The following is a 17790-nucleotide window of genomic DNA, read 5'->3' as shown; positions in this document are numbered from 1 at the left end:
ACTTTTGAGAGGATCATCCAAAGCATCAAATCAGGAAAAAATGAACAGCTCATCGTGTTAGGGTCCAGTGTAAGAGACATTTCCTACCAGAAACAAATGTGATTTTATGGCCACATACGTTTTTTGAGAAACTAATAAAATAATTACTTTAATAGATTTGTTCTTGATAGTAATGAGATATAACTTCAAAAATTAAAAAAAAAAAATCAAGAAGAATTTGATTCTTCTTGATATACCAGTTGGAAAACATTATTTTCAATTAAATGTATACAGCCACTCTTGTATAGGTTTGTTATGTGTAGCTTGTGACATATTTTTAAAACGTTTCTCTCCAAATCTGATGCACTGCCCTACTGTTTATAACAAGCCAGTTGTCAGATATCATACCCTCAGTTAATCCATTGGAAAAAAATCAATCAATCAAATATTATTTCTAAAACCCATAAATCACAACTTGCCTCAAAGGGTTTCCCAAGGTGTGACACCATATTTGTGAAACTATTGTTTTTAGCCAGTTATTTTTAAGGGGAACAAAACAGTGTGAGAAATGTGTCGATACCCTGATCATTAAAACTCAAACACAGAAGCAGCTTTTTAGGTGACTTGATTTAATACGAATCTTTAATTTTCCACTCTCACATGCTTTTGACTGACAAACAGCTGTGGCTGATTTTGCATTTTGGTCGATATTTGAAGCTCATTTTGTGAAACACACCTGTTGTACAAACATACAATTTGCCTGATGCTCACCAAAACCAATTGTTTTGACAGGTATATGGAGCATTTTGTTAACCACAGTATCGTGCAGGCAAATAGACATGTAAATGTCGCACGTCTGCACAAACACAACGATTTGAGTGGAAAAACAAAACATTTGCATTGTGCAAGCTCTCCCATTTTCAATAGAAAAATTGATTTAGTAATAACTTCGATGGGCATTTCTATTCAAACATGAGATCGAAGCAACTGATTTCCCTAATAGTTATGTTGTCTATCAGAAGGTTTTCACATCAGATAATTTTACTAAAATTGAGTATGAGTTACAGTATGAGTTACAGTCATAAAAAAAATAACTGACAAAACATTTTAAATTGTTTTCTATAAATTGTGTCTGTGTGTTTTTAATGTACAAAACCTTGAACCTACCTCTGTGTATAAAGGTCACACTATGGCCTCACTGTTAGACATAGGCTCACCCTGCATGGGGTTTCGGGGGTTGAGCCCGCCTGGCTCGCTCTGTTGACGTCACTAATATGCGACGCACATGTCGAGGTGAAAGTGCACGGCTGCCATTTTTCCCCCGTAGAAATCTTCCTGAGTAGTTGGACGAGCGAAGACGAAGTGCGAGTTTCTCAGTGACTTTTGGACGGTGTGCTGGAGCCCGTGGACCAGCGGAGGACTCGCGGTGGAGGTGCTTCAACAGAAGCTCCGTCTCTCTGACCTCGGCTCGAGGCGCAGGCGTTAAACGGGTCTGCAGATGGCTGCTTAGCTCGGCGGGCTAACACTAGCTGCGGCTGTAAACAAACACCAGAGACGGAGGAGACGCTGCTGCTGCTAAAGCTCCGCACAGTCCGCATCTCTGGTCCTAAAATCCGGCCCGGGACAGAGCCAACACCGGGAGAGAGGAGAGGGCAGCAGGAGCCGGTTTAGATGCAACATGCACGGATGTTTTCCACACTACTTCAGTTTTGATGACGGTGCGAGTTTCTCCTAAGCAGCTCGGAGCTCAGTGACTTCAGAGCGGGTCCGGGGGGAAGCACTTGAGGCACGAACACACTCCTGCACGGCGGCATGTCGTCCTTCTCCGAGTCGGCCCTGGAGAAGAAGCTGACGGAGCTGAGCAGCTCGCAGCAGAGCGTCCAGACCCTGTCTCTGTGGATCATCCACCACCGCAAGCACTCAGCCCTCATCGTCAAAGTGTGGCACCGAGAGCTGAAGAAAGGTGAGTGCTGCTGCAGGGTGCATGGCCACAGGTGGAGGGGCAGTGGTGCTGGTGGGGGTGTTGACATGCAAAGATGGAGACAGGTGTCAGTGTGGGGGATTTTGACTGATTGTTGGAGTTTGGAGTTTCAGTAGTTTGGTAAAGAGAAGCTTTGTCGCCTCTCAATGAGGAATCGTACCACTTCTCTAAGGGAGAGAATACACAGAAAAGTACATGCGTCCACCAACAGTCCTCTTGTAAAACAACATTTAAATCCACTGGATCCAGATGTTTATTTGGATCACAGAGCTCAGTCTCCTAAACAAGCTTTGATGTTTCATGAAGATCCATGGACTATTCCTTGGGAATCCAGTGATAATGTTGTAAAAAAAAAAAAAAGCATGTTAAAGAAAGTTCATTTTGTTCCCCGATCTGTCTCCTGGTCTGGCATCGCACCAAAGTTTAATTAGGTTTCTTCTGATTCCCACTGAGTTAATCCACCAGGTGTCTTAGTGATGTATCCAGTGTAAAAACTATATTTCCTCGTAACGTGTAATGTGATGAATTAAATACGTTTTTTTGTCATGTTCTGTCCAGCTAAAAGCTCCAGGAAGCTGACTTTCCTGTATCTGGCCAACGATGTCATCCAGAACAGCAAGAAAAAAGGACCAGAATTCGCCAAAGACTATGAGACCGTCCTCGTCGATGCCTGCTCCCATGTGGCCAGGTACACAATGATGCGCCCAATGAATGACCATGTTTGCCTTCGGGCGGCTGCAAGTAATGGTTAATTTAATGAGTGTGTGTTTGTGAGTGGGCCTGTATATGTCCATGCTTAATGCCCCGACCCGTATTGAGAAATAGTACTTGATAAAATCCTTGTTTAAAATCCAACACTACTGCTGAAATGATTAGTTTATTTTAAAGGTGGAAATCTGCTCGGTAGTGAAACATTTTACTGTGATCTGGTTATCCGATCAAATTCTGTTGGACCACCAAAGGTTGCCAAACTTCTTAAATAGCTTTGTCTCAGCTTTCAAACTAAAATGGAGCCTCGTTTAACTAAATTTAATGAAAACATCAACAACCTTATCATAAAAAGAAAGCAGGGAATAGGGTACGAAATATCTGTTCTCATATTACTCATGTTCTCACATTTGTTGTTGGGTTTTGACCTATATTGAAAACAAGCTTAGTTTTATTTTCTACTTTCTCTTTGTTTGGTAAGATAAAAAAGATGTTGATTCTGAAAGTATGGATGATGCACAAAGACCAAGTTTGTATGAAACGTATACATTTACCAGTTATCTGGAGAAAGACATATATTTGTTTTCCTTTTTTCACATATACTAGAAGAAGATGAGCTGGTCTAAATGCATTGGCATACCATTTCAATTAGGTGTATATTTATAAGTATGAATGTACTGTTACTGTCTTCTGCTGAGCTGTGCTGCCCCTTTGCCTCCCTGCAGTGAAGCAGATGTCGGCTGTAAAAAGCACATGGAGCGACTGCTGAATATCTGGAAGGAGAGGGCCCTGTACAGAGCCGACTTCATTCAGCAGCTCAAACTGGCCATAGAAGACTCAAACAGCCCCCGGCCTTCAGGTTAGACCGCTGTTACACGATCGCATTCCTCGGCATATACATTAATATATAGTCTTTTTCATGGATGGGTGATACCACAAACATTTTCTTGATAAGACAATGAGTAAAACCTGATACCTGATATTTATTCCTATATTAATTAGGGCTGTCAACCCTCCTATTATTACTGTGTACCATACATACAGTAGCTGTAAACTGCTGCATACGTGGGGTCTCGTCTGTTTTTTTTAAAGAGCTGTGTGCATTTCACTGTCAATTTGACATTATACCAGCAACTATACACCTTTCACAAGAGTTGCAATGTCTATACCTGTAGAATATGTCGTATGAGTGAGTGCATTTCCCTCTCTGGTTTTCTCTGGGTAAAAAAAAATCACAATAAACCTTTTGGCACAACAACATTTTATCCTTATGTAGGTTTAAAAACTTTAGTTTTGTGCTATGTGACACAGGTGTTTTTTCTCATCTGTGGTTTCTCAACTTGACATTGCAGAGGAGCCGAAGAAGCCAGTGAAAAGAAGCTACCAAAAGATCCATGAAGAAGAAGATGACGAGGATGACGACTACAGATGCCACAACTCTCCCAGAAGCACAGATGCCTCCGCAACTCAGCTGGTGAGGAGGCCAGCTTTTTGTTTGAACCACACAAAATCCCTCCTTTTCAAATGTCTCATGGTTCATCTCCTCGACTCTTATTAACTTTCTCCCCCTGCTCCTTCTAAACAACTATTCAGACAGAGGAGCTGGTGAAGGCCCTGCAGGACTTAGAGAATGCTGCTTCAGGTGATGCAGCTGTTCGTCAGAAGATCGCCTCGCTGCCACAGGAGGTCCAGGATGTTTCACTGCTGGAGAAGATCACTGGTAAGACCTGAAATATTTATTTTCAGCATAGATTTGCAGGGTTATTGTTTGTTCTCATTATGTAATTTTATATCTTTATATTTAAAAGCCCTATTATAATTTAATGTGCTGTATCAAAATAGGAACGTCTCTGTTCAACTGTGGTGATGATTGTCAGAGGAGTTTATAATGAGAAGATTCTGACAAGAGTCATGTAATTCAGTTTAAAAAAATCACACACACACACAATAGAAAGTTCATAAGGTGAAACGAGAAGGACAACAAACACAACCATGCAGTGTTGACAGGTTGAGTAATAAAACATATCGACCAGTATCAGAAAAAACACTTAACAAACGGAAAGTAAGGTATCGGGACAAATGTTCAATCGTAAAAAGAAATGATTCGAATGAACAGAAAGCAAGGTTTTGAAAAGAGGTTAAATGGTCTAACGTTAAAAGTCACGACGTGTGACTTCAACAAGCCCCTTTGACATCATTCCAGACAAGGAGGCAGCAGACAAGCTGTCGAAGACGGTGGACGAGGCCTGTTTGCTACTGGCTGAGTACAACGGCCGACTAGCTGCAGAACTCGAGGACCGCAGGCAGCTGGCACGCATGCTGGCCGAATACATCGGCAGCCAGAAGGAGGCGCTCATGGAGAGAGAGAAGAAACTAGAGGTTCGACACCACATACACAAACCTAACATCTCAGCCGCACACAGAGAACTGAGACATCACATGTCCACAATTACTATGGATTAAAAAAGATATTGTGTCTTCATACCTTTTTAAATATATGTTTAAAGTTTTAAATTAAGTTGTTAAATTTATCTTGATCATACTGTACACGTTTCCAGATGTCAGAAACAAATAGGAATACAATGACATTATAAGAGATAAAAAAGATGGCTTGAATAAGTAACAAAAAAAACTTTTGGTAATACACCATCGTTATCTTTGAAGCCCTCTATTGTGACACAGATGTAAACCATAGCCATAGTTAGTGCTTTGTAGTCAGTTCATAATTTTCAGCTTCTTGTCCACTGCAGGACTACAAACAGAAACTGGCGAGAGTGACCCAGGTGAGGAAGGAGCTCAAGTCCCACATCCAGAGTCTCCCCGACCTCTCTCTTCTGCCCAATGTGACTGGGGGTCTGGCCCCGCTCCCCTCGGCTGGAGACCTCTTCTCCACCGACTAAGGGGTCTTTGCCCTGAAGAACTACCCCCCCCCCCCCCCCCCCCAAATCCTCCTCCCCACCTTAACCCAGCCCATTGATCGATTCACAAAAATACTGCAGCTATATCTCCCACCAGAGGACACATGGTCACACCTCTCACCGCAGAGTAGTCAGCCCACCTGCACGACAAGAGGGAGAGAGGGACACAAGAGGGAAGGTTTGGTGAAATCAAAATGCTCTGCAGAGGAGAACAGAGACTCTGTCATTCTTGATTTTTCCCTTTCTTGCTCAACCAACAAGGATTCCACCCCACCAGCTCGGAACAAGATTGTTTCCTGTTTGTTTTTATTTTTTTAATGCTGGAGATGTCACTGTTCTTGGAGGAGTAAAGAAGCAAATCTTTCACAGACATTAATATTGGTTTTCAGGGCGTGTCGATCTGTGTCTTTCTGTGTGCTTCATTTGTATCGAGTGAGCGAAGGTGGGCCAATTGCTCTCCAGTTCTCAGAGTTTGTGACTACACTGTGAATAGGATGCATCATTAGTTTTATTTTTTTGGGGCTTTCAGTTAATGGCTTTTTATTGAGACATAGTCTGATAGATGGTTTGGATGCGTGTGTACAATTAGAGGAGATACCAGATTGGGTTCAGTGTATGTTGGATTTTGGATATTTCATGTAAAGTCGTCTTTGACGGCCGCTGCAAAACCCACTTGTATTAATAACACCATATAGTCTGTGATGAAAAAGGATTTGTGGAACAGTCTCATCATCCTGACAACATAAGCTTTGGTTGTTTAGTTTTTCCTCATTTAAAGACTAAAACTGAAAATTCAAAGAACCCACTTGTTATCACACTCTTTTTGGACAGATGCTTGAGAAGGCTAATTGTGTTCATGTGTACTAGACAAGCTTTGAGTTTTGGGAAACAAATTGTCGAAGTTTGAGGAAACAATTCAGTTTGCTTTCTAAGAAACATTGTTGGTTTTTTGTTTTTATGTAAGCGTTTATGAAATGCTAAAATTAAAAAAAAATGTCGGTATCATCTGAAAGAAAAACTGAAGAAAGGTGTCAAATCATTAGTTTTAGTGTGTGTTGGGTTGGAAATAGGGAAAGAAAGATTAAGAAAACTAGGTCAGAACAGGAAAATTAAAAAAACTAAACAAGTTACATTCGACTGTGAAATTAACTTTATAAAAATATGAAGAATAACTAAGTCATATTTCTTTGTCCCACCTGTGGTAAAGATTCAATATTTTACAAAAAAATTTGCCTCAGACAAATTTAAAAACCACTGTATAAACCCCTTAATTTATAAGGAGACCTGTTCCCAAAGTAATGTTCGGTACAGCAGGATTTTGTGAACTGCGTCAAACCCAAAACTTTAGTTATCATTTGTTTATCCTGATCTGATTTTCAGTTGTCTGTATGCAAGCAAGAAAGAATCCTTTATGGAGAAGTTTTGTGGTAGAACGAGGTGAGATGTTTACAGAGAAAAAGTCCTCATTTTGTAAAGCTGTCAGGAGCCATTCGCAACTTCTGCTGCTGCCGACATGAGAGTTTTCTAAAGTTAAAGGCGTTTACAAAAAACTTACTCACCTGCTGATGCAACAAGCGTGGGACGAGTAATGCTGTTACAAATCTTTTTCAGTCAACTTCCTGATCGATATTTGATACAACATTTAAATCTTAAATAATACAACTATTAAAGATAATAATAAGAAGGGTTCTGTTTGCCCAGAAAGACTTCAGCAACATTTTGACCCACTGTGCTATACTGTTTATGAGTCAGGTCTTTTCTTACTTTCCTGCTGTGTGATATCTGCAGCCTCGCACTGTACCACCAGGACTTTGCCCGTTAGTTTTCTGTAATGAAAGTAATTCGGTGGATGCCAATAAACTGGAACCATTTGAACAATTGCTACATGTGTGTTTTACATGGAGTCAACAGAAGGTAAGTACACAGGAGGAACCCAAACCCCCTGCATAAGTGAAAATGAATTGAACCAAGTTCCACTTATTTACAACATTGAAGTGTCTTTTTTGACAGTTGGCTGAGCCTTTAAAGTACAATTCCATAACATCACTGAAACTATGCCAGTATCATTCCCATGGCGATATATTGAAACAACACAATTCACTACAGTTTCATAAAGAGACTTAAAATGATAAACGGTAATTCAGTCATTTAACATGGAAGTCTGCAAATGAAGATGCACAATGATAGTCCAGGAGATGGCATTATCCCTCTGACAACCAATAACAGCCTTCAGGTTTCTTTATTTTTTAAATCTTTATTTTCATAAGCAAAATAGGTGAGAAGTGCTGCTCTCTTGAAATAAAACAAATCAACCAAACAAGGGTTATTGTGACATTCAAATGTAACAAAATCAAACTTAAAAACAAACTTATATTCAATGTGTGAGCTCTATCCTACAACAGTGGCAATGTACAACCGAGTTAGAGGATGGCGATTGTTGTGCTTTTAGTTACTCTGAACAACAGCGTAGTAAATTCTAGAATAACGGTCGGATTCAAATGTTATGTGAACTTTTTTTTACACAAAGCTTTATGGCGGCCCCTGAATTAATAAACTAAAGCTCTTCCTGATTTCAAACTCTGGACCGACTCACTCCTTCACGACAACATTGATGAAGCTCTTGATGTTCTTCAGTTTGTCGCTGTCGAAGTTCACCAGCAGTACACTGGGGCCAACACTGGTGGGACTGAACTCCACTCTGGCTTTGGCCGCCTCTTTGTGGCCCACAACTCCAATCCTGCAAGAATCATGCGCAACAGTGGGAAGAATGTTTCAAAGCAACCAGAGGCGAGGGTTCTGGATAATGCTGATCTCTATTCTCTTGCACTCAGTCAGCACAGAAGGAGGGCTACACATTGATATCTATTGTATAAATGCTATATTCGTTTTTTGTTGGCTTTGCCTTTAAGCTTCATCACAATTAGTCCCAGTTATACACCATCTTGTGCATTCAAATCTAAACATACCGATGGTAATACAGAGGTAAGTGCAACCATAGAAAAATAAATAAATAAATCCGCTGGTAACATTTGCAGACGGAGCTGACATACTTTTCTGTTATGGGTTTTCCGTGGGTGAGGCCGACCCCCTCCACGGTGAAGCTGCAGTCCTGCAGTGACTCTGGCAAAGGGTTCAACAAGGTGAGCTCGGCCATCATCGGCTGCTTCACCGTGGCCTCTCCCACCAGCTGCAGAGACGGGTTCAGGTAAACAGGTTTCATCATGTGAGAGGTGGTATAATACAGATTAACGTTATGTCATAGTAAACCTGCACAAGTCAATGAAAAGGTGCATCTGTCAAATAATGCAAACAATCTCCCATGAGGGCTGAGATAGGCCTGGTTCATTCTTCACCACTGGTCATACACCCCGGTGAAAGCCAGTGGGTTCCAACATGTGGGATTTAGCAAATGGACCATTTGCTAAATCTAATGCACCTACTGGTGACAGGGGATTTGCCACAAATACTATTTGTCTCTGTACATTGTGGGATTATGTGATTTCCAACATGCTCTGTATTTTGAGTTGATTGCTTGTTCCCTTTGATGATGTAATTAACTCATGAGTAAAATGTATTTATTCATCCATTCTGTTTTTTTCTAAACTGTAGAATCTAAAGCAAAACACAAGTGGGCACTTCAATTTCTCGTGAATAATCCATCCAATCCATACCTTGATGTCTATTTCTGGCTCGTCGAGGACGATGGTCTTCTCAGTCTTGTTGTAGTCGATGGTCTGTTTGTCGATGGTGATGGCAGTCAGCTGGATCAGCCGGTCAGAGGTGATCACCGATCCATAAATGTCGTATTCCAGTTTGAGGGGCAGGCGCCTAACTGAAAATACACATTTAGTAACAAAAAGGTTATTGTGTATTCAATCATTATCAGTGTATGAACCAGGTCTGAAGCAGCAGAGGAAGGTATTATACCCCGAGAGACATTTCTGTGGCACATTTAAAAGTAATTGAATTGGTAAATAAAAAAAAATGTTCAGGCACAAAACGGACACTTTCAGTCTTTGCACTAGATCATTAAATTCACTTGAGATCTGAGCCAACCTTCTCCGGACGGCACCTCCACTTTGTCTGAAGTGAACCCACAGCTGTCTCCCAGTTTCCCATTGTAGCCGCCGGCTTTGGCGAAGAACAGGACGGTGCAGGTTCTGGCCTCCATGTGGTTGTTAGTGATGACAGCATGCACCTCAAAGTCTGAGCCCACGATCATGTTGTCAGAGAGCTTGATCTTGAAAATGATTCATTTAACATAATTAGTGGAATATACAATAATAAAAATACATATAGTACATTATACATAGTTATGCTTTAATTCTTATTAGCAGGTAGATCTTTAAAATTATGTTATGGGAATAATATATAAAAAACAATAACATAAAATTCTATATATACAAATAAAAGTAACACAAATTGGAAAATGTGTAAAATATGTGCAATGTGTTACAGATGTGCAGAAGCTGTGTAAGGTGTGTATGTGCTGGATGGTGTGTGTCTTGATGAATGCTGTCAAATGAATTTCAAAGCTAGTACAACTTATAACACAATAAATCCTAATGAGTCTTCTATCTAACACCCCACCCATCCACAAACAGTATGTACCAAGAGTGGACACACATATCTTTGATGTGTACAAATTACAAACGTGCAGTGGTTCATATTCGGCTTCATGTCAGTGAAGAGTGTGTGACAACCACATGTGCTGCATGTCAGTCACACCCATGTTGATCATTTCAACTTGTGATCGTTGTTCCTCTTTGCTCTGCCGCAAAGTAGCACTGTTTTGCACGTTTAAGCATTATTACTGAAACTATTTCTGTTGAGTTGTTTTCTGTTTGTGTTTTTAACCGCTGAAACTACACTTTACAGGAACAGATGACGTGGCCTTTGTGTAACTCTGGTAAATACCTCTGCTTCCAGTTTATCTAAGGACTGTAAAGAGAAGTACCTTGAGGTGGAGGCCCGGCTCTTCTCCTCGCTGCTGCAGCTTGTTGTGGTGCTGGGCTTTCTCATACACCTGCCTTTCCTCCTTTGAGCCTGAAAACCATCGAGATTACCGATGAGTTTGTGTTTACTCAAGCAACTGAATTAAACATTTTTTACCATGCATGCTGGCCTAGCTGAAAGTGGGGTACTATCTCCCCCCTGTGTGTGTATAACATATCTCCAAACTGTAACATTACTGAGGAGGGCATCTCCAGATAATTAACATCTGGAGCTGATCAGTCAAAGATCAAGTTCAACAAAAATATGAACCAAAAAACACATTTCTCAAAATAAATCCACAAATGATACAGAGAATAATTTGAATAATTTGACACTTCTATGTATTTCTATGAAAGGACAACACATGAGGAATGTGTGAGAAAGACATTAGGCATGTTTTATAAATAGTTTTACTGTGTCAGCAAAGATATATATACCATGATCATTTTAATGGATGAATCTGGAAACCTTTCACGGACCCTCTGACAGTGTGCCTCGGACCCCCATTTGAGAACCACTGGTTTAAATTACCTCATGATGATGTCATTATGACACAGCATTATTCAAGTGTTGATGTTTGCTGTCCCTGAGGTATATAGAGCATGTGTTGTGCATCATCAGTACATCTGTGTAACGGGCCTGTGTAGAGTGTGAGAATGTTTGCATGTACAGTTGGTCATGTGTGTGTCGGTGCACATGCAACTCGGCTGCAGTACCTTCTGGATACTTGTATTGGTATGTGATGTCTTTTCTGTCATCTGAGCCCACAGCTTTGGTGCTGATGAAGCGACCCACACTCTTTGTGGAGCCGCTGAACTTCACTATCTCACCATTTGACAGACGCACCAGGTCCACAACATCTGCATTGACCTGTTTCCACACATGAAATGGAAAAACATCAGCTAGCACTACATAGAGAGATTCTTGACACCCATACATATATAGGCAACATGTCAGTGTATTGTATATTCACTAAATCCTGAGAAACATAAATTTCCTCTGAGTTAATGAGAGGATTTTCTGTTTTCATGTGTAAACATATCTGCTGTTTATCTGAATCGTTTGAAATCCTGTGCTATGTATATGGTTACTGTTGTTCATCGGCCTGAGATTCCAACAGTGCCGTATGATTTCAGGTTCTATATTAGACATTAGTATCCCCCCGAACCTAGAACTGGATCATACTACACACCTGGCACATGTTTGCTTAAACGCTCTCTATGCTTAATAATAGCTTATTTAGGAATTTTGAGGTAGTGTATAATGTTAATCATGAAAAATCTTTTTTCTCTTGAAAACAGAAAGTCTTGTTGAATCAGAAATTTACTCTCAACTTACTCTGGCCATGGCTTTTAAACTATTTACTAAATAGTTATTAGTTAACTACATGTATATTTGTCTATGTGCTTTTTTTTTTAAATGTTGGTTAAACTCACCTCAGCAAAAATAAAGGGAGCATCATACTTATTGGTCAGCTGTCCTTCCTTGATGGCTTTCACTGAGGCCGGTCCGCAACAGAAAACACCTGAAAAGCATTCAAATACAGACATTAACATTATCAGTATTCAGGGCACGCTTAATAGAATACTTAAAGTATAACAGAAAACACTTCTATAATAATATATTTGTGGATGCATGCTATGCTGTTTCCAGAGCGAATGGACAAGTCTGAACATTTTAAGTAGCAGAACACAAATGTAGCCACAATAATCCAAACACCAAAAGGTTAAAGGTTAGAGGTCACATTATCACATTTAAAAACATTTAATATTACTTGGATGCCAGTCAGTAGCATGGCAAGGCCAAGGCTGCTCATCTACCCACATTTGATATGGTGACAGCAATTAAATCTTTATAGAGGTTGCATCATCTGAGTGGATTTCGTAAAAATAAACCTGCGGAGGACAGTCCCCAGAGGAACCATGTGAACTCACCAGCCAGTCACAAGCCATCGACCACAATCATACACCAAACATGTGACTTAAACTGAAACTTACCACCCTGGTTAAACACATGACCCGAAAACCTCTATAATGCACCTTTAAGGCAGTTTAGTTGCAGTTAAAGACAATTCTCATCACCTCCACTGGTTTCCTGTGGAGTGGGGTCGCTGGTTTGCCACCCATCATACTTCGAGTCCAAGTCTGGACGAGTCATCCAGCTGTCCACCCAAACATGGAAGTTCCTGGGAATGAAGGACAGTAATGTGGCCATTCTGCTTTATGCCAAAAAAGTCAAAGACTTTTATAATGACAGACAACAAGAACAAGAAAAAATGCAGTTTGTATTTTAAGTTTGTGTTCATGCATGTGCAAAAGCAAATGTCTACCACAAACTCACCATATCGAATCCCCTTCAGAAATTCTTTCTCCATTTTCATCATACAGGTTTTCTATGAGCAGGTTGGCGTCAGAATCGTGAGCGGATCCAAAGTTAGTGACCACTCGACAGGGGATGCCCAGGGCTCGAGACACTGAGGGAGGAACAACAGCTTTTCACACAACCTTACACAAGAATATGCCCTAGAGAAAATGAAATACTATGTTATCATAGAATATGTAACAAAGATACAAAGTATCATTAAAGTTGATTCTGAATTTAGGGGCTTAGCTCAGTGACACTCGTGCACTCCAACCTGTGCACGCAACAGCAGCGAAGACCCAACACTGGCCGTAGCGCACAGGGCCACTTTCAGCCCACTGTTTCAAAATGTCCCCGCTGCCGATCCACGTTCCTGGATGGACTCCATTTGTAATCTCTCCCCAATTTCCCACCAGCACCCCCCTGTCATCATTACTGTTGATCTGTGGGCACAGGCAGAGGGGAGACACAAGGGGGAGAGGGGCCATTAATGGATCATAACTTTATTATAGTCACAGAAGAGAGTGGGAGGGATTCTCCTGAACATTTATTTTCTTTTTTCCTAAAATGAGTATGTACAAGATGTCCTAAGGCAGGGGTCTTCAACGTTTTTCAGGCCAAGGACCCCCAAACTGAGATGGAGGAGAAGAGATGGAGGAGAAGAGATGGAGCAGGGACCCCCTACTGTATATATATACAGTAGGGGAGAGCGGCGTAATGTGGGACATTTTTTACATTTGCTCCCCCCTAGGCAAGCTTAACTGGTATATCAGTAAAATGTACACATTTCCCATTAATTCAGGGTGTGTTCTAGCAATGGAAATGATCAGCATGTCTTCAGGACAAAGGGCAGTGAAAATATGATTGTTTTAAAAAAAGTGGTCTTGTGTCCCACTTTACCCCAGCTACGGGGTAAAGTGGTCCACTTAGTTTTTCCATTTTAAAACTACCATAACAACACATGTTGTAATAATTAAAATCCCGACAGCTAGATTGACAACCACTAATATTGGACTAGTAACAGAATCATGAGGTTTGGTCAATTATGCACATTTATGATTATTATGATTCATGTGATCTCTTGCACACCCTAGCTTACCTGCACATTATTTCTCTGTCCAATTGGCAGGGACAGGGATATTGTTTTTCTCTGCGTATTCAAATGCCAGTTCACAGCACTTAACTGGAGCAAGGCCATGTAACTGGTCAGCTAGTTGCTTCAAGTGTTTGGCTCCTCCTCCATCTCATCTGTGAATATTCTCTTTACCTCAGCTACTGCACCCCAGGCTACTGATTTTACTTTCCATTTCTCTTTTTTCTTTATGAATCTTTTGAGGGTTGTCTTGTCAATATTTCTATCCCTTCCAGCTTTTCTTAAGGACTTCTTTCCTTGCATGACCTCAGCGGCTGAACTCTCCATCTCTGCGAGGGGTGTTTGGCCCCAGGTTGTCTTCCTGGTGTATAGTTTCTTGGCATGATGACTTTTCTACAATGTTTATGACATTAAAAATAAAACATATATAATGTAATAAATAATGAAAGTTGATTAAGTTCAAAGCAAGAAAATGTACTTTTACATGCAAACAAAATTTTGGGGTGAAAAAACATACTTTCCACAGCACCAGCACCAACTCCGCCTTCGTGGCAAGGGGGGAATGGAAGGGGCTTGAAAACATATTGGTCAAATTACCACAAATGTGTTCCGTTGCCTAGATACAGGGCGTTTCTCACATTACCTGATGTCCCACATTACCCCGCTCTCCCTTATAAAATAGTGTCTTATATTAAACTGGGCCTAGTGCCTTGTATAAACATAGCTACCCTGTTATTGTGCATCAATACTAAGCTTATCAAATATTACAAGGGTTAATTTATTCATGTTGTTAATTAAACATGTGCAAGGTACAGGGTGGCCATGCCACTGCCATTTATAAACATACATCTTGCATACAACACTGAGCTATAAAAGTAATTCACAGATTCCTGTTTTATTTTAAACATGCATGTAGAAGAGACAGTGAATCCTCTAGCCATCTGTGGATGGCACACATACGGCCACATTAGTTAGATGTCGGACCCTGATGGGTAGCACACAACTTATCTAATCTTAGACGGATGGAGGTTGTCATGAAGAGGGTCATATCAGCCTCACAATATGTTGGATGAATGTAAATGTGTATTCAAAGACATTAAAGATGTGGGGAATTTTTTTTTTAAGATTTCGCGATCCCCTGCAGTACCTCCGCGGACCCCCTAGGGGTCGCGGACCCCCTGTTGAAGACCTCTGTCCTAAGGTGTTAGGAATTCTTCCCTCTTAAACAACAACAAAACCTGTAAAAACTGAATTTGAATACAAATATTCTTCAATAAAATACTTTTTATTAACAAAATAACAAAATCTATCCAGAGCTCATTGTTCCCTCAGCCAAAGAGATGGTTTTTATCTGTGTTTGTCAACCAATACTACCAAGGGGTCAGTATCTATGAGTGTGGGACATTAGGTGCAGCTTGAGTAAGGGGACTGTTGGGCCTTGGCAGAGGTACGTGCCTTACTGAGGGCCATTGTTGTTCTTGGATCAGATCTTTTTGGTCATATAAACTACACACAGCGGTGCCAGCTACTGAATCACAACACCCCGTAGAAACAGCTTTGGATTTTAATCTGCCACCAGCTTGGAATGTTAAAAACTCCCTTTATTAGTTGCAGCTTTGTATCACAAAGGTTTCCAGGGGGAGAAGGGATGGTCTCCAAAGGAGGGAGGCCCTGACCCTAAGAGAGAGGGAGTTCTCTGCTTCACCATGGTGACCACCGCCTGAACAGCTAAACTAAAGACTTCACAGGCTGGTTCAAAGACATACACAGGGAATCAACTCATACTAAAGCCTTGACACCTACCATGGCACTCAGCACCCTGGTCACATAAATGGGATTCCTCCTGGCAGAGACGTCCTTGTCAGCATCAGACACAAATTTGGGGTTTTCATCCAGGATCTTCAGACAGATATCTAGTAGTCCTGCTTCAAACTGCCGAAGATGGACACAAGTGAGGGTCAAATAAAGATCTCACTCGTTTTACATTGTTATTTGGTTATTATGTTTTCATTTTGAGTAAAGAATCATTTTCAGTGGATATTTGACTGTACTATAACGTTTAACACGTCGTGTACCTGTCCGAAGTTCCAGGGTAACCCTTTGATGCGTTTATGTGTTCCCCTGTAGATCTGTCCCTGCTGCGCTAAGACATACTCCTGCTTCTTTGTCTCACTGCGCATGTAAACAGCGTCTCCTGTGAATCAGCACAGACTCATTCAGAACAAGCATGATAGTATCAGTGTTCAGATGTGATACTATTGCTGAGCTACAGGCTTCCGACAATCAATAGATCCTATTTTTACGCTAAGTGGTGCAACCACAGTGCAGACCCAAGGAATACAAGCTGCAGGAGCAACACAACACAATGTGGAACACAAATCATTATGTACTCACTGGAGCACCAGGCGTTAAAAAGCAGAGTGAACTGTCCTAAACTTGTCCTCTGTCCTTTCTGGTCCAGAGTCAGAGAATGAACTCCTATGGGGCTGTTGGGGGAGGAATTGATGGACACAGAAACTGTGTTTCCAGAGGGATCTTTTATAGCCGACATGCTCCATTCATCATCCACTGTGGTGTCACCGAGATTTAACGTGACCATGGTGTCTGATTCTTTCCTGGGCAACGGACCTGGAGAGACACAAAAAGTACATCTGAGAAAAAATGATGCCAACACCAATACAATGGTAGCTGTTTTTTTTAAACGTGCAATATAACTATTCATGTGCCAATCTAGTATGTTTAGCTTTATACTATGTTCAATATCATTTGCATCCCTTCCATATTACATGTTTCTCCTAGTATCATTGTCATAACTCCTTTCTATTGCAGGTTTAGAATTAGTTTACTTTCTCTCATCTTATTAAAAATATCACTTATAAAGTCCAATTCGTATTATCACAAATCTACATCCAGATGAGAGACACACATTCCAATCCACTACAGCAGCTCCCATGCATGCACGAGCACACACACACACACGAACACACACACACACACACACTTGGAATGTTTCTTTCTCACACACAAGTAGACCTGATCACAGGGAGAAAAGGGGTGCACCTGTTTCAACGATGAGTGAGAAGCTTGTGTCACTCAGTCTGAAGTCTTTGCTGCCAGGTTTCAGATGTAAAGTGATGACAAAGGGCTGTCCCCTCCTGACAATCAAACGTTCCTCTCCATACAGCTCCGTGTGATGACTGCTGCTGTTGCTCTTAATGTTCAGATCACAGCGCTCAATGTCCAAGACTGTGGTGAGAGACAAAACATTCACATTTAAATAAATCTCATGGACACACGAAAAAAAGTTCCTTGATAACTTTATCAAAATGTCTTCAAAAATGATAAATCACCAGTAATCATCCAGACAGATACAGTGTTACACAAGTTATGATCTAACATATCTAATGTCATCCACCATTCCTGCTCGTCACATTTCACACACCACTCTCTATCTGATACTTACCAGTCATCTGACTCTGTGTTACCGAAGTAACACAGAGAAAACTGCATTTGCACTTTAATACAATTCAGTGAAAACATGCAAACTACAAAATTAAACAGAAATCATTTACTTTTCTTCACCATACCTTGACTCATGGCTGCAGCAAAGTCCTTCGCTTGGCCTCTGGAAAGTGACACTTCAGCTTCAGTCTGTGATTATTGGCCAATGCCCCTGTAGTATAACGACCCCTGAAGGATATTTGTAGCATGTGAAACCGGATCGGCGACGCCCCCATCTGTCTAGTCATCACATC

The 17790-nt window shown here is 40.9% G+C and overlaps 2 protein-coding genes across 2 annotated transcripts; one reads left to right on the top strand and one right to left on the bottom strand.

Annotated features, from left to right (window-relative positions):
* The first annotated feature begins 1278 nt into the window (after positions 1-1278).
* On the top strand, positions 1279-7466 carry rprd1b (regulation of nuclear pre-mRNA domain containing 1B). Its single transcript, XM_062392398.1, has 7 exons — positions 1279-1942; positions 2519-2648; positions 3394-3527; positions 4021-4142; positions 4262-4388; positions 4872-5047; positions 5419-7466. Exons 1-7 carry the CDS (start codon positions 1792-1794, stop codon positions 5566-5568), a joined length of 990 nt encoding a protein of 329 aa, XP_062248382.1. The 5' UTR covers positions 1279-1791; the 3' UTR covers positions 5569-7466.
* A 354-nt stretch (positions 7467-7820) lies between these two features.
* On the bottom strand, positions 7821-17731 carry LOC133957418 (protein-glutamine gamma-glutamyltransferase 2-like). Its single transcript, XM_062392980.1, has 15 exons — positions 17623-17731; positions 17096-17281; positions 16430-16663; positions 16111-16229; positions 15839-15967; positions 13217-13385; positions 12922-13054; positions 12663-12766; positions 12018-12106; positions 11298-11451; positions 10544-10632; positions 9643-9826; positions 9258-9418; positions 8637-8773; positions 7821-8323 (listed from the first exon to the last, which is right to left on the bottom strand). Exons 1-15 carry the CDS (start codon positions 17630-17632, stop codon positions 8176-8178), a joined length of 2046 nt encoding a protein of 681 aa, XP_062248964.1. The 5' UTR covers positions 17633-17731; the 3' UTR covers positions 7821-8175.
* Between the last annotated feature and the right edge of the window lie 59 nt (positions 17732-17790).

Source organism: Platichthys flesus, chromosome 7 (genome assembly GCF_949316205.1).
Source record: "Platichthys flesus chromosome 7, fPlaFle2.1, whole genome shotgun sequence".
In the NCBI taxonomy this organism is placed as follows: domain Eukaryota; kingdom Metazoa; phylum Chordata; class Actinopteri; order Pleuronectiformes; family Pleuronectidae; genus Platichthys; species Platichthys flesus.
The sequence above is the reverse complement of the archived record's forward strand: the minus strand, read 5'-3'. Positions and strand labels throughout refer to the sequence as shown.